Source organism: Trachemys scripta, chromosome 4, assembly GCF_013100865.1.
Source record: "Trachemys scripta elegans isolate TJP31775 chromosome 4, CAS_Tse_1.0, whole genome shotgun sequence".
Lineage (NCBI taxonomy): Eukaryota > Metazoa > Chordata > Testudines > Emydidae > Trachemys > Trachemys scripta.
The window spans coordinates 91,995,515-92,021,633 of NC_048301.1; the positions used below are offsets into that span (position 1 = coordinate 91,995,515).

The window sequence follows — 26,119 nt, forward strand, 5'->3', positions numbered from 1 at the left end:
TAGACTGGTGTGCCACTGAGTGGGGAGAAAATGCTCTGGGGGAGGAGGCTTGGCAGGTGGCTGAGGGAAAGGGGCTTGTGATTGGGGGTGGGGAGAAAGGAATTCCCTAGCCTTACAGGGCAAAGGGCTGTAGAACCAGGAGTTGTCCATATCAGCGGGTAGCAATCGATTTATCTGGGATCGATATATCGCGTCTCGTTAAGAGGCGATATATCAATCCCCGGACATGCTCACCGTCGACTCCGGAACTCCACCAGAGCGAGCGGCGGTAGCGCAGTCGACGGGGGAGTCGCGGCCGTCGATCCCGCGCTGTGTGGACACCAGGTAATTCGATCCAAGATACTTCGACTTCAGCTACACTATTCGCGTAGCTGAAGTTGCGTATTGTGGATCGATTTCTTCCCCCCCCCCCAGTGTAGACCAGCCCTTTGTTTACAGCAGTGCTGAGGGGAGGGGGTGAATGTGTCTGCCATGCTGCGCTGTAAGTCGGCCCTGCTATATATGTTTGCTTCCTTACACTTCTCTTATTTTTATGCTTCTTCCTCTTGCTTCAGCTATGTTGGTGTGTGTCATAGTGATTTGAGGTGCTCTCTCACCTTCAGGTTTTGAGTCCTGACTTTTCAGCACACCCTGTTTTTCCTGGCCTGGACGGAGATCATATCAGATTTTGCAGTCTGAAGTACAAGGCTCCTTAGGTGATTACAGTCCCTGGCTGACTTCTAGTCCCTCACAGGTATTTTATACTTGTATGTGAATTTTGTTCTGGTGAAAGATTGAGTGAAATCCTGGCCCTATTGAAGTGAATGGCAAAACTCATATTGCTTTTAATAAGAGCCAGCATTTCTGAAGCCCTCTGTCTACAGAACAGCAGTAGAACACCATTATTCCATTTAATGACATCAGTGACTTGGAGAGAGACCCTTTAAGAGGTGAATTTACAGATCAGTGTCTATCCCTTTTCATTACTTGTTCAAAGACTGATATTGGTGGTGGTATTTGTGCTTTAGACACGTGACCATTAGATTGAAGCCATCAAATTAGTTCCACAGAGGCCAATGAACCCCCATCCAATTGTAGTAACTTTAGATTCCTACCAACTTTATATCACTGCCAAAGGAATGGCATTTGAATTAATATAGCTTAATTCATATGTTAAAAAATAAAAGAAACCTGCATCCTGGTGCCTACATATAATAATAAAGGTTATGAGAAAGACCAGGCATATGTATTGAAACTGCAATGAGTGGGATGTCAATAGGATAAAAAGAAGTTGGGGTAGGTGCCCCATTCATTCTGCTGGCCCTGTGCTTGTAACCACATCATTTTCCGGTTCTTGTATATTTTTTGTTGTATTAAAGGTTAGACTCTCACATTTGGGCTTTAACAGGCTGAGGGCTTTGCTGAGACAGTCAGCTGTACCCTCTTCCTTATGTCTCCCTTAAGTTATAGGGCAGGGTACGGTTGCAAATAGACTAGCAATCTCTGACTCATTTCTTTGTGCTGTTTTAATTGAAAATGGTCACTCATTGAAGAGAAAGGTTGAAGTGGTACTGCTGGCTGTAGGGCAATACTAAAAAACCACTGAGGAGGGAGGGGGTAGTCGCAGCACAACAGTGCCAGTAGGGTGGAGGAGAGGCTATGGGGAGGCACTTGTCTGATTCACCACAGGGTGCTGTGCCCCCCCACCTCCATTGGGCAAGGGCTCCGAGGCCGCACAGAGAAAGGGGGACCTGTTCTGAGGGAGCTGGTCCTGGGCGTTAGGGCCAGAGCGAGCTGTGTCTGACTAATCCTTGCCAGGGCCGGAGCCCTGTGCTCCGCGCTGTACAGCAAGGCTGGGTAAGGGGCTGGGCAGGAGACACCCCCGAGGCGGGGTTCTCGGTGGCTGAGGAGCCCAGAAGGGGTCCCCCTCGCCCCGGTAGCGCCGCCTCCGCTGCTCAGCTCCCGGCGCTCAGGAGCTGGGCTGGAGTGGAGGGAGGGAGAGAGGGAGGGGGGAGGCGGCTGGTTGCTACGTGATTCCTTTGTCGCTGCGGCGCCCTTGCCCGGCTCAGCCCCAGAGCGCGAGCCGGAGCGGAGCAGCCAGCGAGGGGCACCGGCGCCGCGTCCCCCTGAGCCCAGCGTGGGCAGCCAGCGGCAGCTCGTCCCCCTGCGCCGGCCGGGGAGAGGCGCGGGCGCCATGGGGTCCCCCAGCCTCAGCCGCTCCTCGCAGTCCCTGCACCGGCTGTAAGGCGGCGGCGGCGGCGCGGCGCCCTCCCCTGCACCCTCCCCCAGGGCCGGGGGGCCATGGCCAGCGGAGCTCCGTGAGCCCTGGGACTCTCGGGCGCTTCTGGAAGCAGGGAGCGGCATTGATGTGTGAGCCCCACAAATGGCTCTCGGTGAGGAGGGGCCCGATCAGAGGTGTGAGCATCCCGGGCAGCTGGGGGACCTGTTTGCCGCCTCTCTGCCTTGGGCAGCTGGCAGAGCCCTAGGATCCCCTGGTCGGCGGAGCTCCCAGCCACCTACCAGCCAAGGGGCCATCTCCAGGGCTGTCATGCTGATTGGGGTGATCCTAGCCCTTTTCCAGAGTGTCCAGGCTGAACAGGGTAAGGAACACGCCTTGATCTTTGAGTCCTCCCCGGAGCGGTGCACTGAGCAGGGACCATTCTTTCCAGCGGGCCGGGGGGCTGGTTTCTTACGCGGAGATGGCTGCAGGGTGCATATCCCCATATTTTTGTTACAAGCTACTGCAGTGTCAGAAACCTGCCTTCGGAAGACAGTACCATTCATTGGGAGGATGGGTTTGCAGGGCGGTTCGGGTTTGAGTAAATAAAAGTTACAGCTACCTGCATATTAGCCGCACTTCACTGCAATGGAAAAGGGGTCTATTATATTTGGTATATGTCTATAATACTTTGTTTGCTAAGGGTGAGATAAACGGATAACTGAAGTCTAAAATATGCTTTGTAAAATGTAATCCAGACTTCCTCCCCCTTCCAGCAGAGGTTAAATATAATGGAAGAGAGGCATTCTAGCTGGTTTTCTTCTTTTTTTTGTAGAAGTCCTACAACATAAGGAGCTCTCTGGTCCTTTTTGGCCAATACAAGACTAATATCATCCTCTTTTCCTATGGGACAGTCTGCTTCTATTAGCTCTTGTACCTGGCAGGGAAAGAGAGACTGCAAGAGGCTTTTGTTAAACTACAGGATCGTTTCTTTTGTGGGCATTTTTTGAGGGGGGGCGCAAGTTCTTTGAAGATCTGAGTGTAAAACAAATCTCAAATGCAATTTAGAATTCTAAGTATGTCTAGGTTATATTTTTCTGATTTCCTTGACTGTTTTGGAAGTCCATTCTGTATTGTCTTTAGTTTTGATAATAATAATTTTACTGGTTGACCTCAATGCAAGAATAGTTACTGTTTGGAAAGAGCAGTGGGCATGTTTATTGAGTGGTAATTAAATGTATTATACTAACATTTTAGACACCAAGAAGTGTAAATCTAAGGCTATGCTAATACAATAGAAATAGACTAGTACCAATATAAGGCTAAATTAGTGCCCTGACTTTAAAAAATAACACAAATGTATACACTGCCCTATTTTTTGACAAATCTCTTATTGCTTATTGCTGTTTCATGTTTAAATGGTAAAATGCATACTGTAGTTGGCGTAATTCAGTTTCTTTGATATAGCGCTCCCATATCTACATTGTTTTAGAATGAATGTACAGTAATTGTGTGCAATTGAGGTAGGGTATGGCTCTAATGTAACGCAGGTTCTAATTTACAAATTGTGAATTTAAAAAGAACCAATGCTTCATACTTCATTACTTGCTCTGAATTTATAAATACTGTAGTTTGATTTATTCATATAAGATAAATTATTCTTTGTGGCACAGGATTGGGGGACTAGACATTTTTCTTTTCATCTATAAGCATCGTACTTGACAACTCAGTCTACATTTCATATTAACTCTCACATTAAGTCTAAATTAAAAAATGAAATATATCCACTTTAATACATCCCATCTTTCATGACTGAATTTTTAATTTGGGGAAGGCAATGGGATATGATGCATTTTTCTTCTTAAGGTCCCTACATTATTTAGTCTGGTAGTAGTCAACAAAAGTATTTACAATATGATTGCTCCTTGATCACCTTTGTGAAATTATAATAAGCTTACCTTTATGTATAATATTTAATTCAGAAGAATCCCAAAGCATTTGCAAAACTATGTATGAATCACATGGCCAAGAGTGAAATAAAAAGCTGATAATTTGCTAAATAACATACAGCAAAACTACCTAACAGCGGCATAATACAGGAAGTGAAAAATACTGACCAATTGAAACTACAGGGGAATTTTAGATAGGCCATAGAATATAATCACCTAAACTGGAAATAGGACAGGATCGGGGGTCATTAATAAAAAAGAAACTACACTTTAGCTTGTAATAGCTAAATACATTTTTTTATCCAGTGTAAATAGGGATGATACATAATTTTGAAATGAAGCAGTTGGAACATAATTAAACCTATTGTCGTTAGTAACATTCGTGTAGCGCTTTGAGTGAAGTTACAAATACAACAGCCTTATATTTATATGGACTTATGATTAATTTATTTTATTCTCATTTGAATAATTTGTTGAATTTGAATTTTCATCAGCATAAAAGCTTCTGCCTTCCATTTAGATATAGGGTGTGAAATCTTGGTCTCACTGAAATCAATGGAAAAACTCCCACTGCCTTCAATAGGGTCAGGATTTCACCCCAGAATACTATTTTTTTTTCTCATGAGGGTTCTTGAAACATTTCTCTTCTTGTTAGTTTATAAAATTCAACCAATTGGATGCTAATGCATATGTAGCTTTGCACTTGAATAACAGATTGAATCTAATGTAAATATTTGCAGCCAAATTATCTGCTGGTGTAAATTGGCTCAGCTCCATTGACTTCAGTGGTTGTACCAGTTCTTATACTAGGCCCATCACTGCTATATGAGTGGCTTCCAATGGTGCAGTAAGCAATGTAACTTATTTGTCATGTGTTATTCCTTCTCCAGGCTTCTCCGCAGAGGGGGAAATTTGCACATGGTTGTTGTTGTTTTAGTGTATGGTTTGTGTATGGCCTTTTGTGTATGAAGGCAAAGAAGTGTGTTTTGTTCATGGAGGGGAAAGAGAATGTGGTCTATGGTTGCTCTGCGGTCCTGAGCAATTCATAAAGAAGAACTTTAGTTTTGTGAAAGTAGAGTTGATTTTTAAATAGTGGTTATGTCCTGAAGGTTGGTGATGGGGGATTATAGCTACCAGAAATATGTGTATTCACTGAACTTGGTAGAAAATGTGGCATGAATTAATTCCCCTGCAAGGAACTCCTTACAGGATCAGTCTTTCTACCTCTGTGCTTGTACTGAGCCAAACACAACAGGGCCCCAGTGTTGAACAAAGCCTTAGAGAAAGCAGCAGATCCAAAACTCCCTTGTGTGTAGGTAAGCTCTGTCCAGGTGGGAGAGCATCTGGAGCTGTTTGCAAGGACTGCAGAGGGACAGGAGAGACCACAGGCCTGCTTCCAACTCAGGGCGCCCACTGGAGGGAAGGAAATCTGCAGTGTGAGGTGGCAAGGAGGAGCAGCTGGAGCTATCTAGGCTGGAAGAAGGACCCATTGGTCTGCAGTGGTGGAGCACATTGGCTGAAGCATTTGGATAGAGGGGTTGCAGCTGGTGAGTATGGGGGACATGGAAAAAAATGGTAACTAAGAAGCAGGGCCGGCTCCAGGGTTTTTGCCGCCCCAAGCGCGATCGCGATCTGCGGCGGCAATTCGGCAGAAGGTCCTTGGCTCCAAGTGGGAGTGAGGGACCATCTGCCGAATTGCCGCGGAATAGCTGGACGTGCCGCCCCTCTCCAGAGTGGCCGCCCCAAGCACCTGCTTGGCAAGCTGGTGCCTGGAGCCGGCCCTGCTAAGAAGAGTTGCCTTTTCATTTTGCTGATAGTCAGTCTGTTCAGTTTAGATGGTGAGCTTGTCATGGGAAAGGCCATATCTTCCCATGTGTTTGCAGAGCATTAGCCCAATGGGTCCCTACCATAAGTAATAATAATTGCATAAATAATAATTGCACATTCAGTGCAGTGCCCCTTAATACTACCTGGAGCTTTGGTTCAATGACTCAGAAAGCACAGTGTCACCTGGTGAATTGCCAGCACTATTCTCCATAGATCTGGGGTTTTCTATGCATGTCTCCTGTCTGAGTACTGAGTAGCTTCTGAGAACGAATGAGATCACTGCCCAAAGTGGCATATCTGTAGTATATCTCAGTCAAAGTTCTGGTAGATAGCTGTTCACATCACAAAAACTGCCATCAAAAATGGCACCTTTGCTGCTAGCCTCAGTGAGCATGCCAAGGATTTCACGTGCATAGTGAATGAGCTACTTTCTAAATGCTAAGGTGGTTCCTCCAGTGCAGAGCTGACACACATTAATGAGGTATTGTATAAAGCTTGCAGTGTCACTGGCCATACTATCCTTTTTCTCTTCATTCTGTAGACGAATCAATCCAGCGTTTTTCATGAGCATTAAACTACTAATTTCTTTTCCTGATATACAGTGTTTAGTGGTTTTGATAATTCAAATAGAAAAAAATGTTTGTAAATGCTTGCCCTAGGAAAATAAACAAGACAAATGAATAGCAGAATTGGAAATTAACCAATGAAATGTTATTTACAAAGTCTCAAGTCTTGGCTCATTTTAGCCAAAACACAGTAGAACCACTGTGGTTCTTCTGCACGGAATGGAGGAAGTAGGCCATGGAGAGCATGCAGGGGGGTCTATACATCTCTGGGAATTGTGCTTCTTTATGTGGGTGCGTTAGAGGGCATGATTGATGTACACGTATTACATAAACCTGGTCCTTGTAGATTGCGAGTCCGAAATGAACACACATTAATTGGTGCAAAGCTAGGTTACTCTTGGTGTTTGTGTGGGGATGGAGGATTTGAGATATCTCAAATAAGTTAATATCTAAATAGATTGTATGATACCACATCCTATGTAGGGAAGGACAAGTGAATTGTATTGTAAACTAGGGTTACATGTTAAAAGTATGTCCATGTTTACATTATTAATGCCTCTACTTCTAACTGACTTCGGGGTAGTGCTTTTTTGGGACTTCCAGTAATATGTTCAACTTAGTATCATGAATTCTCTTAATTTTTCACAGTGCTGCGTTTTGAAAGCCCCCATCAACTTATGCTTGGGGTCAGACTGATGGTGGCAGAGAATGCTGCCTACTCATTCCATTCCCTCAGTAGCTGGATGTTTCTGCTGAAATGATGAGGATTGAAACAGTTAAAAGTGCTGACATTTACCTTATTGTCTGACCTTAAACTCTATAATTCTGTTAGGCTTCAGAGTCAACATATCACTGAAATGAGTGGGGACATTGCAATCTTCTGAGAGCTGTTGTTTTAGACTGACTCAGGGAGGAAACACTGCAATGTTTGGACTGATCCACATTTTGCTTGCAGTCATAAGCACCTAAACCTCAGTTTGACCACACACAGGTAACAATCCACATTGCTCTCGTTGACACTTGCTCTCCGGCAAGAGGAAGGAGCATCTCTGACAGGCTGTGGATGGACATACATCTAGGTCTCCTCAGCTAAAACAGCTCAGAGGAAAAATTCCATATTCAGATATTCATTAAGGCAATCGATGTATGGGAGATAGAAAGAGCAATTTCTGTAGTCTAAAGCAGTGGTTAGTGTTCTTGGTTCCTGTGTGTTAAGAGGTTGTGTTCTTGGAACAATGGCTCTTACAGAATGTCTCTGGAATTATTAAGGGGCGCTTTCCAAGGACAAGACAGCTGGTTCTTCCATAAATAGTTTTTCCAAAAGTTGAGTAAATAATATTTTCATACTTGAGTAGAAGTTTTTGCAGGCCTTTTCTCAGAGGAGGAAGTAGTACAAAAGAACTCCAAACTAATTTCCACTTAACCAAACAGTCTGTGTTAAATAGAGGTGGCTAGGACAGAAGTAGTAAGATTCTACCGAAGTAATATCACCCACTTGAGTAAAAAGACAAGTCAGCAGATAGACCTTTCTCTTTATTAAAGCTCAAAGACTGCTGTATATGCACCTGAGGGGAGCAGTTGGTGCTGCCACCACGAGTTGGGGCCCTCACTTCTCATCTCCCCTTAGAAGAGGGTACTGCTGATTCTGAATGTTGGAATACTACTTCATCTACACCCACGTTCCAGCAGTCCGTATCTGAGCCAGCTGTACCTACTCATAGGGCCCTCTTCACTGTAGTATTTGAGCATCTTACAATCATTAATGGATTGTATCCTCACAACACCCTTATGAGGTGGGAGTATTATCCTTCTTTTACAGTTGAAGAACTGAATGCTCTTAAAATCTGAGATGTAAGTAACATGCTGGTAGGTATCTGAAGTATATCCATGAACACAGATTGTGCTTTTAAAAGATCCATTAGCACTAGCCCAATGAACGTCAGTTTCACTATCTTCTCCTAAACTGGGGAGCTATTTCAGAAACTAAAGATGAAAGTCTGCTTATGGTGTGTTCTTTGGGCTTTGTGCTAGAAATCAGATATAACATTTGGGAGGGGGTTCCAACCTGGGGCAACGGTTTGGGGTGCAGGAAGGGCTTTGGGGTGCGGGCTCTGGCCAGGTGGTGCTTACCTCAGGTGGTTCCCGGTCTGTGGCGCAGTGGGGCTAAGGCAGGCTCCCTGCCTGCCCTGGCTATGCATGGCTCCCGGAAGTGGAGGCATGTCCCCCCTCCAACTCCTAGATGGAGGGTCCAGGGGGCTCTGCATGCTGCCTGCAGCTGCAGGTGCTGCCCCCGCAGCTCCCATTGGCCACAGTTCCCGGCCAATGGGAGCTGCAGAGCTAGTGCTTGGGGCGGGGACAGCACACAGAGCCCTTGTGCCCACCCCTGCACCTAGAAGCCGGACGTGCCGCCCGCTTCTGGGAGCCGTGCAGAGCTGGGACAAGCAGGGAGTCTGCCAGCCCCGCTGCACTGCTGACCGAAATTTTAGCAGCCCAGTCAGCAATGCTGACTGGCGCCGCTGGGCATTCTGGTTGAAAATGATGCCTGGCAACCCTATTCAGTGAATGTTTTTACAGAGGTGCTGCATTTCTCCATTACTTTTTAACCCATGTGTGACATTGCAGTCTATATAATTTTATAAAAATATGCTGATGAGTGAGTATAATGTAACTGGAATATGCTTCATGCAAAAGGTATCTTGTAAGGTATCATTACAAAGCTTATAATCTACTGAGTATGATCATCCTGTTTGTATAAATGTACCACTCTTGTATCTGAAACTAGAAATATGAAATATAACTCTGAGGACCTATTGTAATTATGCACAGTGTGGGCCATTAATGGTGGTTTGGAATCTTGATGACTCTCATTAACCAGGACAATTGTCTGCAGATGGGTGTGTTTTACCTGTAAGTCTTCCTGTATACGTGTGTGCTGGCAAGTGGGCAATGAAGTCTTGCAGTGACATGTGATCATGTCAGCTGAACTGGAATCCATCTTTAACCTGGTGTTTTTCCAGTGAGGGGGGGGGGTGGAAACCCAGAGAGGGACAAAGGGTTGCCGCCTTATGCAAAAGATATATAAAGGGGTGGAACAGAACAAAGAGAGGAGAGGAGCCATCATGAGGAATCCCCTAGCTACCACCTGAGCTGGAACAAGAGTTGTACCAGGGGAAAGAATTGTGCCCAGGCCTGGAAGGTGTCCAGTCTGAGGAAAAAACTTACTGAAGCATTTCTGAGGAAAAAACTTACTGAAGCATCTCTGAGGGGTGAGATTATCTGTATGCAGTTTGATTAGACATAGATTTGCGCATTTTATTTTATTTTGCTTGGTGACTTACTTTGTCCTGTCTGTTACTACTTGGAACCACTTAAATCCTACTTTCTGTATTTAATAAAATCACTTTTTACTTATTAATTAACTCAGAGTATGTATTAATACCTGGGGGAGCAAACACCTGTGCATATCTCTCTATCAGAGTTATAGAGGGCGAACAATTTATGAGTTTACCCTGTGTAAGCTTTATACAGGGTAAAATGGATTTATTTGGGTTTAGACCCCATTGGAAGTTGGGCATCTGAGTGTTAAAGACAGAAACACTTCTGTTAGCTGCTTTCAGGTAAACCTGCAGCTTTGGGGGCAAGAATTCAGACTCTGGGTCTTTGTTGGAGTAGACAGGAGTGTCTGGCTCAGCAAGACAGGGTGCTGGGGCCCGGAGCTGGCAGGGAAGGCAGGGGTAGAAGTAGTCTTGGCACATCAGGTGGCAGCTCCCAAGAGGGTTTCTGTCACACAATGTATCCTATTTCTGTATTTGTGAATATTGTGGAAAAAGTATATTCGTTGTCACATTATAAATTTTCAGTGGCGATCCAGTGTCTGGCCTGTTCATGTGTGCTGATACATCTCGTGATCCGATATAACACGAATTCGGATATAACATGGTAAAGCAGCGCTCCGGGGGTGGGGGGGCAGGGCTGCGCACTCCGGTGGATCAAAGCAAGTTTGATATAAAGCGGTTTCACCTATAACGCCGTAAGATTTTTTGGCTCCCGAGGACAGCGTTATATCGGGGTAGAGGTGTATTTGTAGTTTGGAGACTGGGTTATGATGCATTGATTAGACTTGCTGCTGAAAATCTCCACTACCTTCCTCTCACATGTGCATTTTCTTTCAGAATTGGATGTAAGATTGCCTGACACTTTATTTACAGGCAACACAACTGGAAACCATATACCTGTACAATGAAAAGTAAAATTTCTAAAACAAAAAAAAATCCATCTGAATGTCAGTTAGCAAAATCTAGCAGGATTATTCTGTGTTATTCCACCTTCTAGAGAGCCTATACTTTCATTACATACTTGTTTGTATGCAAATAAATGAAGAATCTTTAGCTAGCTAGTTTAAATGGCTTCAAAGGATCTGTATTCATAAAATGAAACCCTTTGATGGTCACAGAGTAACCCTTGGGAAGTTGTTTTGTAATGAAGTGTAAATTGTGAATGGTGTAGAACAAATTTTTTAAAAGGCAGTGAGTCAGAGGCTCGTTACAAATTAGTTTATATTTTTAAATATATGAAATTAAAATGAAAAATGTTGATGTTTCTAGCAAAGTAATGGAAAAATAAGATGTATTACTTTTCTCACAGTTTCTTTAAAGTACTTTTTTGAACAGGGTCTGCTAAAATAAATGTAGAGGCTGCTAACACAAAAATGGTAAGAAAAGAGCTGGAAAAACTGAAGTTTACCCTTGAACAATTAATTATCAAATAGTAGTTCTTTGTTTTGAAAAGAACAAAAGGAGCTAGATTGTTATTTTGTGTGTCACTGAAGTGCTGAGAAGCTGATTTAAAAGAAACCATTACAGACTTAACTGGTCCTTTCTTTTAATCTGATGAACTGCTGGGGCTGATGGGTGCATTGCTAGTAAAGGACTGAATTTTTATAAGAGTCATGGCTAGTTAGAAAATGGGACAATGCACAGCTTTATCACTTTCCATGATTGCAGGATGTTCTAAGAACTGTGGTCTTTAAACTGGAGATTCCAGAGGCAGTATGAGGGAACCCTCAAAACTCTCCTTTTCATTTTTGTTTTTAGCAGACAGTGGTCTGTTTACATTTAATTTAGCATACTGCAGTCTGATTATGCTTCTGTGGTACTGTAGGTTTAAATTTCTTTGATCCAGTATCAAAAACATTTTGGATGAAAGGTTTTTCTGCTTGCGCTAAATGTTTAAAGGCTGATTTTAGAGTTGTTGAGAGTCCACAGCAGATTTTAGCTGGAGTTATAGATGCCCCGCACCTCTGAAAATCAAACCGTCTTTTCACCAATTATATCTGAAATATATATATATATATATATGGAGATATACCTATCTCATAGAGCTGGCAGGGACCCTGAAAGGTCATCAAGTCCAGCCCCCTGCCTTCACTAGCAGAACCAAGTACTGATTTTGCTCCAGATCCCTAAGTGGCCCCCTCAAGGATTGAACTCATAACGCTGGGTTTAGCAGGCCAATGTTCAAACAACTGAGCTATCCCTCCCTATGTTATGACATTAATATCAGTAATAGACTTTAAAAACACTAATGAGAGACAATCAATATACAGGCTTGCATAAATCAGGGTAGGTACAGGTTTGTTACAAAATAAGTACCAGCAGAGGTGTTTTCAAAGCTGGAGCCAGCTCAGCTAATAATACCATTACACACAGGGAATCTATTCAGGGTTCAAATGTCCAAAAAAATGTAAATGTAACTAAATCTGAATGACCCAGAAACTCTTATTCTGGCTGTAATGGCTGCATCATTGAATCGCCACACTGCATAAGTACCTCAGTACAAATATTGTTCACGAACCCATTAACTACTTACTAGAACTAAACTCATTGCTGTTTTAGAAACAAAAATGTACTTGGAGAAAAATAGTTTAAAATTTTGTATCAGCCTTCCTCTTCAGCACAGAGAGTGGGAACCAGGTAGACACGTGGGGTTTTACAAAGAGTGTGGGATAGGGTTATCTCTGACACACCAGTTGGAAAAAGAAGAGATTTGGCATTACTCAGTGGAGAGAATACATAGTATGGGATGCTATATTGGAAAACAGAAGGCAAGTTCTTTGGGGGCAGGGATTGCATCCTTGTACATATTTGTACAGTGCTTACCTCCATATCTGTACAATGATTCTCACTGGGGCATTTGGGGGCTGCTGCAATATTAATAATAATAATTGCCCTCATTTATTTTTATTGAAAAATAAAAATGCGCCTATACAAAGCCCTAGGTGCTGGAATACATAATTATTACATCAAAACAACCCCCCAGCAGCATTAAATAATTATTCTGATATTATTCTGCCAGCCTGCCACCTACTTGAAAAAAAGAAAACCTCTGTTCAATGCTGTCATCATTTTGGGAAGTCTTCTTCAAAAACTCTGTCAAACAATGTATATAACAAGATTGAGAAAGGTATTAGACGTTTATCTGGAGAACAAGCACATCCAGTGTTCCCATAATTAATAATCACATTTTTGGGGATATTAAATCTCATGCTTCAGTGCTTAAACCAGTCTCTAGCTATTACAGATCAGGATGAGATTTATTGGAGCGGGTGGGAGGGTTTAGATCTGGCTACTGCGGAGTTTTTACACCTTCCTCTGCAGCTTCTGGTACTGGCCATTGTCAGAGACAGGAAAGTAGGCTAGACCAGGAGTTCTCAACCTTTTTCTTTTGAGGCCCCTCCAATATGCTATAAAAATTCCATGGCCCAGCTGTGCCACAACAACTGTTTTCTGCATATAAAAGCAAGGGCTGGTGTTAGGGGCTATCAGGGAGGGCAATTGCCCGGGACCTCACACCATAGGGGGCAACACGAAGCTAAGTTGCTCAGGCTTCGGCTTCAGCCCCAGGTGGCAGGGCTCAGGGCCCCAGGCTGCAGTCCTGCATGGCAGGACTTGGGCTTTATGCCCTGGGCCCTAGTGAATCGAATGCCAGCCATGCTTGGTGGACCCCCTGAAACTTGCTCGTGGCCCCCCAGGGGGCCCCAGACTCCTGGTTGAGAGTCACTGGGCTAGACAGCCCTCAGGTAGAGTTGCCAGGTGTTCGGTTTTTGACTGAAATGCTGACCGGGCTATTAAAAGTCCGGTTGGTGGCGCAGCTGGGCTAAGGCAGACTCCCTGCTTGCTGTGGCTCCTTGTGGCTCCTGGAAGCAGCGGCATATCCCCACTCTGGCTCCTATGTGTAGGGGCAGCCAGGGGGCTCCGCACGCTGCCGCTGCCCCATGTGCTGGCTTCGCAACTCCCATTGGCCGGGAACCACAGCCAATGGGAGCTTCAGGGGCGGTGCCTGAAGACAGGGCAGTGTGCAGAGCCGCCTGGCCATATCTCCATATAGGAGCCAGAGAGGGGACATGCTGCTGCTTCTGGGAGCTGCTTGAGGTAAGTGCCTCCCAGAGCCTACACCCCTGACCCCCTCCTGCAACCCAACCCCCTGCTCCAGCCCTGATCCCCTTCCTGCCCTCCAAACCCCTCGATCCCAGCCTGGAGCACCCTCCTGCACCCTAAACCCCTCATCCCCAGCCCTACCCCAGAGGTCACAGCTCCTGCCCCAAACCTGATCACCTCTTTCCCTCCGAACCCCTCGTTCCCAGCCCAGAGCACCCTCTTGTGCCCCAAACCTCTCATCCCTAGCTGGAGCCCTCCCCCTCCCCGCACCTCAACCCTCTGCCCCAGCCCAGAGTCCCCTCCCTCATCCCGAACCCCTCATTTCTGGCCCCAGCCCAGAGCCCATACCCCCTCCCACATCCCAACCCCTTTCCTCAGCCCGGAGCTCCCTCCCATACTCCGAACCCCTCAGCTTCATCCACCCAGCCTGGAGTGCCCTCCTGCTCCCCAAACCCCTCATCCCTGGCCCCACCCCAGAGCCCGCACCCCCAGCTGGAGCCCTGACCACCTCCCACACCCCAACCCCCTAAGCCAGCCTGGTGAAAATGAGCAAGTGAGGGAGGGTGGGGGGAAGAGAGTATGGAATGAGCAGGGCGGGGCCTTGAAGGCAGGGTGGGTCAGGGGCAAGGGTGTTCGGTTTTGTGCAAGTAGAAGGTTGGCAACCCTACTTTCAGGTCTGATCCAGTCTGGCAATTTCTACATTCCTATATGGATAACCAGAATAAATACTAAAAGGGATATAAGATATATGAGGGATATAAACCCTCATTGTCAGGGCATAAGCCAATCTTTCCCTGGAGGCAGATTATCTCATAACTGCCTAATGCAGGGTTTCTACTCTTTCGTCATACTCTGAAACATCTGTTTCTGGCCATGGTCACTGGCAGGGTACTGGACTAGATGGGCCATTGGTCTGATCCAGTATGATCCAGTATCCTAATCAGGTAGATGTAAAAAGTATCCTGCTCCTTTCAGGGCCAAACACAAATACTGCAGAGCTTCTTTAACCCAAGGTAAAGGGATGGCTCACATCAGCCAGACTCCAGAAAGGAAGAGAGAACCCCACCATGTTCTGCCTTCAGCCCCAGTCCTCTTTCTGGAGAGTATTTTCTTGACACGTTCTGCCAGATTTGATTCCTGTCTCCCCACAACACTCTTTATGGTGTGCTGTGGAAATTAACTAATTTCCCACAATGACCTAGCCCTTCTACACTGCAAATCCTTGCATTCAGAGCAGGTACCTGTCATCCTCCTTATAGCAAGAGTGGGAAAGTTGATACTTTTTCTGTGAACCTGTGGGTTAGTTCTATAGATGCCATTAAGGCTGTATCTATACAACAAACTTTGGTTAATGCAAGTTATGTTGGCATAAAGCTGCCACAGTTAGCATATCGCTACAAGCAGGGATATTCTTTCCCAACAGAACTGGTGAAGTTGTGAAATGTCAGTAGTGATCCTGGGCGACCCAGCCTAGCTGTTGTATTCCTGGCTCATGAAGCCTTACACCGGCCACTTCAACGGCACCAAAGAAAGATTCACCCACCAGCTCAGGAGGTGCAGAATGACAGCTGAATGTGTTTTTGGCAGACCGAAGGCATGATGGCATTGTTTACTCATGAGATTGGATCTCAGTGAAAAAATATTCCAATTGTTATAGCTTGTTGTGTACTGCATAATATTTGTGAGGCAAAGGGACACAACTTGCCACCAGGTGGAGCGGCTGTTTGCTGAGTTTGAATAGCCAGACACCAGGACTATTAGAAAAGCTCATCACAGAGCTATACAGCTCAGGGAAGCTTTGAAAGGTTCACTTTACCAGTCAGCCACCCAGTTTGGTGAAGTATACTGAACCTGCTCTTAAGTTTTGGGGGTTGTTAGGAATTGTATGATCTTGCTGTACGTGTATGAATATAACACTGTTTGTTAATGCACCTATCAGTTATGTGGTGCTTGCTGTACCTTCATAATTATTACAGTTTGTCAGTGATCTCATGAGTTCTGTTGCCCTGTACAATAACAAGTTGTATGTGCTTTCAGAAGTGCTAGGCATTCTGTATCACATGTTGTGAAATAATAAAGATAAACTATGTTCCCAAAAATAGATTTTTATTGCATACCAAAACCAGTGCATAGAAACTATGTGCAATTAACAAACCAAATACGATAAGAACTTCTGAAATAGTTAATGGAACAGAACTAAACAAGGGGAAAGAACATTCCTGTCCATTTCAGTCCATTTTGGCTGCACATACAGCAACTGTGGCTCTCACAGGTCAGTGTATGTGAAGCTGTGGTTGTCCATATTACCCCGCGCCCCGCCGGGGTGGATTGGTAGGGGAAGGGATGCAGCCCCTGATGCCACATGGGATGTTGTGGGGGCATAGGGAGGTGCTAGAATGGAGTTCTCCATTGACTGAAAAGGGAGACAAGTCCATGCTTGTTGAACTTGTAAGTCCGCAAGAGTCTGCATCATTTATGTTTACTGCCAGAGAAGCCCCATTATGTCCTGGTGCATCTCCCTCTCTTTTGCCTGCTGGAACTCCTGGGCCTTTCATCTGTCCGCTCTTTCCTTCTCCATTCTCTCTGAAATATTTACCCTCCAGGCCCTCTGTTCGTGGTCTATTGCAGTGCTGGCTTTCCAGATCTCGCTGAACATGTCATCTTTAGTCCTCATCTTTTTCCTCCTTATCTGGTCAGGTGTTCTGCAAGTGTGGAGGGGAGGAACTCATCAAGGCCACAGCAGCAGCTACAGATAAAATGCATACAGGCATCATTGTAAGTATAGTCACAATGGAAAGTGAAAGTTAAGATTCAAAACTCCCTTCCTTTGCTTCCCTTAAGTTTTAAACAAGACACGCTTATTAACACTGCAGCCTTGGAGCACTTGTGCACAGCACCACTCTCCAGCAGTGGTGATTTTAGCTGGTATCTTGCTGCTGCTGAAGGTAACAAAGGCACAGGAATGCACTGCTGCTGCTGGTGTCCCAAAGCCACCCGGGCCCGTATGCTGCTAGCCTGGGTACTGCAATGGTGCCTGTCGCTGAGTGGTATAGAAAAGTGCCCTACCGTGAAAGAAGAAATAAGGCAGCCATCCCTAGAAACCTTCGGGAGAGGATTGTAGAGTGTTTCCATGAAAATTTCATTGAGATCTCTCAGGAGGATTCAGGGGACCTCCCTGTGTACATCAACAAACTGCTCTGCTTGCCCCCCCCCCAACTCTACATGGGAATGAAAAGCAAACAGCCCTGCTTCTCCTTGTTGTGCCGCTATGTCTTCTATTATGAGTAAATTAATGAAAAGTTGATAGCTGTGTCCTGCTATGCTGGGGTTGGGCGCCATCACTAAATTTAAACATTGTAATGGGAAAGGTGTTCACATACTTACCCAAGGTTCCTCCCCCTGTATTGGGCTCCCCCGAGCTTAACTGCTGGGACTGGTAGGGCTGTGGTGGAGTCTCAGATAGGTCATGGCTTGTGGCATAGCTGAACTCCTGTTACATAATCCCCTAGCCTACTCCTTTTCCTCTTCTCCCTTGCTGTTCATGGCAGGGGTCTGTGTCTTGGGCCCTCTGGAGGTATCCATGGTGGGCAGCAGGGCGCTGGTGGTGTCTCCGCCAAGTGTGACATGCAACTGGTTGTAAAAGTGGCAGGTCTGTGGCTCAGCACCAGATTGACTGTTGGTCTCCTTGACCCTGTGCCTGGAGCAGTTCCTTCGCTTTCAAGTGGTACTGCTGCTGATTCCTATTGTATCCCTTTTCCTGCATCCCCCAGTGCAATCTGCTCATACATGTCAATGTTTCTACAGCTGGTCCATAGCTGTGCCTGCACAGTCACTTCTCCCCACATCCCCAGGAGATCCAATATCTCCTGTCTATTCCAGGCTGGAGTGCCTCTGGAGCATATTGCCAGCATGGTCTGTTGGGCAGTTGCACACAACAAGGGAGTGTTGCTGGGTGTACTCACCACACTGGCCAATCAGGGAAAAGGCATTTCAAACATTTGCAGGGTTTTTAAAGGGGGTGTGTGGCTTCCTGTCTCTGTGACCTGGGGCAGTGGAATTCACAATTGTGACCAGAGCAATCAGTGTCGGGCATTGTGGGACAGCTGCTGGCAGACTGTTAGGCTTGATATAAGTCACAAAGTGTCTATACTCACATTGTGTCAATCTCCGTGCGTGGACCATGGCTCAGTGCCACTTGGGAGGTGGTGTTACTGTGTTGCTGTAACAGGGTGTTGAAAGTTGGGGGAGATGATTTTAAGGGTAGACGCATGCACAACTAGGGTGATGCAAGGTGGCTTACATTTACCTAACTTTGTAGTGTAGATCAGGCCTCAGTACTCTCCCACTTCTTCCTCCACCCTCACTTCACTTGCATTTTAAAAATTCTTTCCCAAGACCATCCTCCAGGGATGCTCACACTTTTGTATCCGTTCCTAACCACAGTGCCCCTTCCAGCAAGAACAGCACTGGAGTGAAATTGATGCAGTCGTTGCATGGGGATTAACACTTACTCTAAATGCAAAGTATTATCATTTTGGATGAATATAGGGTTTAGAGTGCTGCATTAGGGACACATTCAATTAAAAACATACTGGATGAAATCCTGGCCCCCTTGATGTCAGTGGTAGCTCTGCCATCCATGGGGCCAGTATTTTACCCACTGTGGGATAGGACTATTGCATCCATGGCTGGTTTTTGGAGTATAGACCTCAGTGTTCTATGTGGAGTACTTAATTAGGAATATTACTGTTTAATTGTAGTTCCTTCATAAGGCCACAAGTGAATCACAGAAGTTAATGGAACTACTCGCATGCCTAAAATTAAGCACATGTTTAAGTGCTTTGTTGGATGGAGGCAAGAGTGCTCATCACCTTGCACGATCGATCCCTATATTAATCAAACCTATTGAGTGTTATATGCTTTCCTAAGAAGTCAACAGTACATCTCTGCTGTTATACATTTTACTTAGCAAAATAAAATTAACTAAGGGTATGTCTACACTATGGACCTTACAGTGGCACAGCTGTACCGCTGTAGCTGCACTCCTGTAAGGTCTCCTGCCAGCATAGAGAGAGCTCTCCTGCCGGCACAATTAAACCACCCCCAACGAGCGGCGGTAGCTATGTTGGCAGGAGAGCGTCTCCCACCGACGTAGCACTGTCCACAGTGGCACTTTCATCAGTGAAACTTATGTCAGACAAGGGTGTGTGTTTTTCACACCCCTGACCGACAAAATTTTGCCGACAAAAGTGTTAGTGTAGACAAAGAAATTTGTAAAAAAAAAAAAAAAACCAGAAAAAATAAAGATATTTGGATAACAGTAAAGGAACTGAATTTTCCTTGAATAAAACAGAATATTCAAAATTGATCAAATGTGTTAATACATACGGTATTATGAACATAATGCAAATCAATATTATCACTGAATTTTGAGAGACAAAGTGGGTGAAGTAATATCTTTTATTGAAACTACTTCGGTTAGTGAGAGATCAGTCACGCACCTTTGTCTCTCTAATATCCTGGGACCAACACAGCTACAATATTACTATTATCACTGAATGATAATCTTATCTAAATGTATTTTGGGAATGCAGTTTTGTTTGTATCAATATTAACAATAGGTCACTTTATTATATGATATTATAAATATATAGTAAACTTCTATGCCTGTCATTATAGCAGTCCAATCTGTCTTTTTTCCTATAAAGTATCTGTAGTTATTTAAAGTATGCTAATTTGGTCCTGAATTTGTCTTTTGTCTTAGACAAATATTGCTAAAGTCAATCTTCTGTTGTGCATGTGAACAACATTAAGATTTCTCAATATTCAACTATCAACTCCAAATTCCCTTGATTCATTTTTAAATATTTCTATATTGCTTAGGCTTAATCACAGATATGTAATAATCTTAACTTTTATATCAATAGTGGTCCGATCAAACTGTCAGAATCTGACTGACTTCAGTGGGAGTTGGGCTGGGCCCGAAGTGTACAAACCTAGCTAGGCATGTCACTTCCATCCTTAATTTCAACAATTTTTAAGGTGTTTGTTTTAATTGGGAGTTTGCCTAAGTAAACTCTATATTAAAAACTGAGTACAGAATTCAGGATTTGGTCCCACGCATTTAAAATCAATTTTCATGTAGTATTTAAGAATTTCCAGCTTTGAGTAACTTTATACATTTATGAATGCTTTCATGGATGTATCTTTATGCACGGTATAGAAAGCAGTCCTGTTCTGGGGCAATGTTGGCCCTTTAAGAGGGAAGAGGTCAGTGCACCTGTGACTGACCTCCAGTTAGGCTTAAAAGGGGCACCTGGGGTTTAGAGGGGGAGAGTGGCAGGAGACAGAGCCTGAGAGGAGTCCAACACAATAGGTGTCGGTAAGAGCTCCCTGAGATTTGGAGAGGGACAGGAAGCATCAAGGAAGAGTGGGCAGGAGTTGCTTGGGAGACAACTTCTGGAGACCCAGTAGGGAGAGCTAAGTTCTCAAGAGAGCTGGAACAAGCTGTTGTTGAGAACTGACCAAAGCAGGGGACCCCTGATGAATGGAAGGCTCAGGCAGTGTCCCTATGAAAAAGGAGATGGTGCAGCTTGGACGGGGAAGTTAAGCCCACAGCAAGAGGGTTGTTGTTGGACAGTGGATCCAGTGAGCAGAGGTGGGACACCCAGGCAGGGAGGCAGGAGGAGTGGGACACTGCAAAGTGAGTCCTTTGGGCAAAGACCTGAGTGAAAAGCTGTGGGAAGACTGGTCACGCTCAGGTAGGGAGGCCTGGAGAGTGGGGCGGTGGTCAGTATCCAAAGGAACTGAGAACACAGTGCTACTATTGACTGTTGGTTGGGTGACTTGCTGGTGGTGTCCCAGGAGAGGAGAATGGGCAAAACCTGCTGTATATTTGTTTATTTTGGAAAATGGTTTTATTACAAGGTTTTGGGGGAAGTTCTGCACTTGTGCATGTGAATAGATTATGCCCAAAGGGGGGCTTTGTACCAGACACTAAGAGACTATGTTCCTTTGCATGAGCTAGAGAAAGGGGAAGCTGAGGCAGGTGCATTGTTCTGCCACAACTTGCTGCTGGAGGGCTACCTGGTGGGCCACCTTATGGCACAGACCCTTTCTCAAACAATAGGCATCACTGTTGGCTTTGCTTTTGTTCTGATAATAATCTGGAATGAGGGCTATATTCTCTCTCTACTGGGCAAATGGGGGAAACCTCAGTAAGTCCATGGAGATGCACCCATTTACACTAGCGGGGAATTTGGCCCATTACTATTTATTGTTTGTGCAGGCCCCATCATGCTAGGCATTGTTCAGATATAATGGAAGACAGTCCCTATCCCGAAGGGTGGGTATGCATGCATATATATATATAATATATATGTATGTATTTCTAAGGTGTTTAATGGTGTTGTATACAATCATTATTCAAATAATGAGTCTTCAAGGTCTCAGTATTCTTAAGAGAACTGGGTAAGTAGCCTACAGTAAGTATTAGTCATAATGTTGAGTAATTGTAATACACGAATCATTCAGACCTCTTTACAGCCAGGTATGCATTTTCTAAGAAATGTTAAATTATTTCAATAGATTAGATGGAATGTCATCCAGAAGGCAGTGTACAAAAGTCAGCTTTAGTACTTATCATTATATATATTACATAACACTTACTAATGTATTGTTCAGATGTCCATGTCTCTGCCCTGGTTGGAGCTGTCATCTTGAGGAGTAGCTGGAACTTTTTCAGTCAAAGTGCTATGTAATTACAATTTTAATGTCGTGGACTTTTCTTACTAGAAGAAAGAAAAATACCATGAATAAGTGTCTGTGTTTGATGGGTCTTCAAGGGGTCACTTCTTTAGACTCATATCTCTTAGATCTTCCATCCAAATGCTCTTTGACTCAAAGTGAAGAGAATCAAATAAAATGATTCATGCTTCTTCTTTAATGAAAATTCTGACTGGTGGTCTGTCTGTAACCACTTTTCCTGTGGTCTTCAAAATAATTGGTGTAAAAAGCATGCTTCTTATCTCATTTTCCTTCATCCAGTAGCAAACCTGGCTGATAGTTTTGGTCACATGAAGCCACTTTCTTTTCACTACATCTCTCCTTTTTCAAGTCTGTCTACTTTTTATTATTGGTCCTTTGGTGTGTCTTGTGGTTAGATTGCTTTAATTTCTCCTGGTGTCTGAACCTTACCCTGAACAGTAAAATTTGACCTGCTGAAGAAGTTAAACTTAACTTCTGCTCCTAGTGGTGTATATGCCTGAGCATTCCCATGTGTGTTAAGTATTAATGCTACTATATTGTCTTTTAAACATACGGTTAATGCTTTAAAAATAATGATTTATCTGTTATTTGCCAACTTCCTCATTTGATGTCTACTTAGACGGGAAAATTTCCTTCTTTCACTCTGTGAGTTGGTTCTCTGCAATGCTATTATGTGATCTAAAAAAAAAAAGGAAGAAAAAACAACCCAGAAATCATATGAAGAAAAATAAATGCACTTTCATTATCCTAGTCCCATATTAAGTAACATCTTAATAGGAATGTCATTGTCCCTATGGTCATAATGTACTGATACTCTGATTTATAATAATGTGTGCATTTTAAGAGGCCTGTTCTCATGCCCAATACCAGGTTTGCCATTTTTTTGCTGGCATCATAGTAGCACAATCTTCAGCTAAGGTGATTATTTGAAATGAAGAAAGGCAGTGATGTGCTGTCAATATTTTAGCATGGGCTCCCACAAAAATGGTCCCACTTCACCTGTGATAAACTCTGTCTCTCATGGAGCACATGCACTCAGAGGAATGGGTGAGTGACAGGAGAATGTATTAATTTGCTTCCCCATTTAAACAAAACTGGATTCTTATAACCAAGGTAGGAGAAATATCATGCAGAACATATATGAAGTGCACTTGACTGGAATTGTTTATACTTGATTCTGGAAATACAAACTGAGAATATTGATAGTGTAGCACAAGAATGTGTATCACTTGAAATGGTGTGTGTGCGTGTGTGTACTAGGGTCACCAGGTGTCCAGTTTTTAACCGGAATACCTGATAGAAAAGGGATCCTAGCAGCTCTGGTCAGCACCGGGGGTCGTTGACTGTCCAGTTGGCGGCGCCGCGCAGGAAAAAGCCTCCATGTCCCCCCTCCAGCTCCTACATGTAGGGGCAGCCAGGGGGCTCTGTATGCTGCCCCCGCCCCAAGCGCTGCCCCCGCAGCTCCCATTGACCAGAAAACGTGGGCAGTGGGAGCTACTGAGGTGGCACCTGCAGACGGGGCAGCACGCAGAGCCACCTGGCCACTTCTCCATATAGGAGCCAGAGGGGGGACATGCCACTGCTTCTGGGAGGTGCTTGAGGTAAGTGCCGTCCAGAGCCTGCACCCCTGACCCGCCCCGCACGCCCCAACCCTTTGCCCCAGCCCAGAGCCCCCTCCCGCACTCCAAACCCCTCATCTGTGGCCCCACCCCAGAGCCCATACTCCCAGCCAGAGCCCTCACCCCCTCCTGCACCTCAGCCCCCTGAGCCAGCAAGTGAGTGAGGGTGGGGGAGATGAAGTGAGAGGGGGGATGGGGGACTTGGAGAAGGGGCGACGTATGGGCAGGGCCTCTGAGGAGGGGCAGGGCGGGGGGGGGCAAGGAAGTTCAGTTTTGTGCGAGTAGAAAGTTGGCAACCCTAAGTGGGACATGGTGTAGGGGGAGGAGAACATCCCTTGGGGATTTTTTTTAAGAATATGTGCATTGTGGTCCATTATAAAGGCAAAAAATTGCTCTTAGAAGTACTTTTATGAGCTCCACAGATAAGCCATCTCCGGCAGGAAAAAATTAGCAAAAACCAAGAAGGGAGTTGAATTCCATCAGATGTAGAGAAATCACGTGCCCCTTCACTTTGGTGGTGGGATTTTAGCAATGGTCTTGCAGGAATCCTCGTCAGCGCTCTGCTGAAGGACTACATGTTCTCTTAGCATGAGACCATGCGTTGTCTTTAGCTTCCTTGAGATTTGGTTGCTATTAATATTTTACAGTAAATGAAGTTAGTACATGCAAAACTGTCAGGGTGACATCTCATTTTGATGTTGGGAGTCACATTTAAAGCTGCCATTAATGCTTGAATTCTCAGATTTTCTTTTTGCACGGCACTAACTATATAGATATGTAACCAAGCAAGCATGGTTGCAATGAGAGCTGGAGTAAGTCAACAAACTACAGTTAAACATTTATAGTGGCTTATGCAAATTAACAGACAGAGAATTTATGTCCTTGTGTGTCTGAGTGTACCCCCTGTAAAGTGAGTGTAAACTGACTAAATAAGGAAGCTATGGCAGCGTTCATGTTGAGTGCTTGTAGAAATAATCATCTGGTTCAATGGTAATAATGGTAATTTGCACTTTATAATACTTTCCATCTGAGGATCTCAAAGTACTTTGCAAACACTAATGAAGCTTACATAAACATTCTTACCATTTTAACACTGAGTCATACAGAAGTTTAGTGTCCTGATTTTTCCAAGGTCCTCTGCTCCCATTGAGGGAAATGTGAGTGGTGACTGTTCACCAGAGAGCTGTACAATTGAAGAGGAAATGTGCATCTAGTGGAAATGTATTATTCATATCTAGCAAATCGTTGATATATTCAAGGCCTTTTGGCTGGCTGGTAATATTTCTGTGTCTGAAAGTATGCCACATATGCTATGGGTATGTATTTGTGGGATGTTACTGCTTAGAGTTTGGTTGCTATGTTGACTGTCTATTTATTGTTCTAATACCATAGCTTGTAATCAAATGCATTGTTATTCTTACTGGGCCATGTAAGTATGTGAGAAGCGTTGCTCTTATTTTCTCTTATCTGATGGTGTCTCAATACATGGCTTCTGTTTATGAGATAAAAATAGATTTGCTTATCCATAGCTTTAATGATAAAGAATTAATGTATTTTAATAAACATTTATCCCCACTGGGTTGAAAGCAATATTTATACTCAATAAACTAGAGCTTTAAAAGCCACATTATTGCACACTTTGCCTCTAAAATTTCATAATGATTTATGGTACACAGAATTGGTCCACCAATGATAACTTAGTAATACACCTTTACAATCTGTTTGGTCAAAGACTCACAACACTACAGTTCTCAATTGTTTTAACTAACACAAAGGTGGTTGTTATTTTTTTGCAGTGAGATAAGTTACACAAGATAATTATTTTGCTGTAAAATCTGAAGTGGAGACCAGGCACTTGTACAGTTTATCATGAGGTAGCTAGGCGAATTTGGGATTGTACACCTCGCCTTGTGTGCTTTGTGCCCATTAGGATTTTACATCTAGTTAGATATTTGAATGTGAATATGCACCTTTTCTTGTTTTGAAGAAATGCCCAATAGTTCTGAAATCCATTTAGTAAACAGTGATCTGGTCTGAAACAGTTATGTTCTATCAAGGCACTGTTTCATTGAGAAGTCTCTATAAGGATATTAATATTGTAATGAGCTGGGTTAAAACTTATTATGCATTGAGTTAAAACCTTGTTGAAACTGATGTGTGAATGTGCCCTTCCTTTAAGATTGCTGTAAGGGATAGTTAAAGGGACACACCTAAAACAAGGCACAATGGAGTCTGACCGGAAACTATGTCCAGGTGGTGGAGGGTTCCACTGGGTATTGTTCTGACCAGGTGAGTGGGTATCTCTCTGTGGGTGTGAAAGAATCTAATGGGGAGTGGGGACAGACAAAAAACTGGCAGAGAAAGAGAGAAGCAGCGAAAGAAAGCCAAGCAGAAGACTGTAAGCACAGTGTGACCCTGTGAGAAGCCTAGAGAGAGCTTTTGGCTCTGATGCTGGCTAAAATGCTTGAAGGTATAAGCCGAGAATCTAGCCTCTGTTTTTGGTTCCTGCTGCATATTTGGAGAAGCAGAACTTTGTAAATAAACATTCCTTGTAAATAAACAAGAATTCATCAGAGTCTGGTATTTTCTTTATCATCAGTTTCTACTCCCAATTGGATCATTCCCGGGGCTCCAAACTTAGACTATCCACTGGGTCGAAAAGGTGCAACAATATAGACTACTATGGCCCTAAAAAGCTGCTGTTTTTTATAGTGTCAAGAATTCACATTACGATGGCTTCCTGTTTATACATTTACCT

At 44.2% G+C, this 26,119-nt stretch overlaps 1 protein-coding gene across 1 annotated transcript in view; it reads left to right on the forward strand.

The window, feature by feature from the left end:
- The first annotated feature begins 2,053 nt into the window (after positions 1-2,053).
- The window catches only part of KIAA1549L (KIAA1549 like), a 213,467-nt gene continuing 189,401 nt past the window's right edge, over positions 2,054-26,119 (forward strand). Inside the window, exon 1 of the mRNA XM_034769945.1 lies at positions 2,054-2,579. Within this exon, the coding sequence (XP_034625836.1) occupies positions 2,363-2,579 (217 nt within the window). The 5' untranslated portion in view covers positions 2,054-2,362. The remainder of the gene's footprint in view (positions 2,580-26,119) is intronic.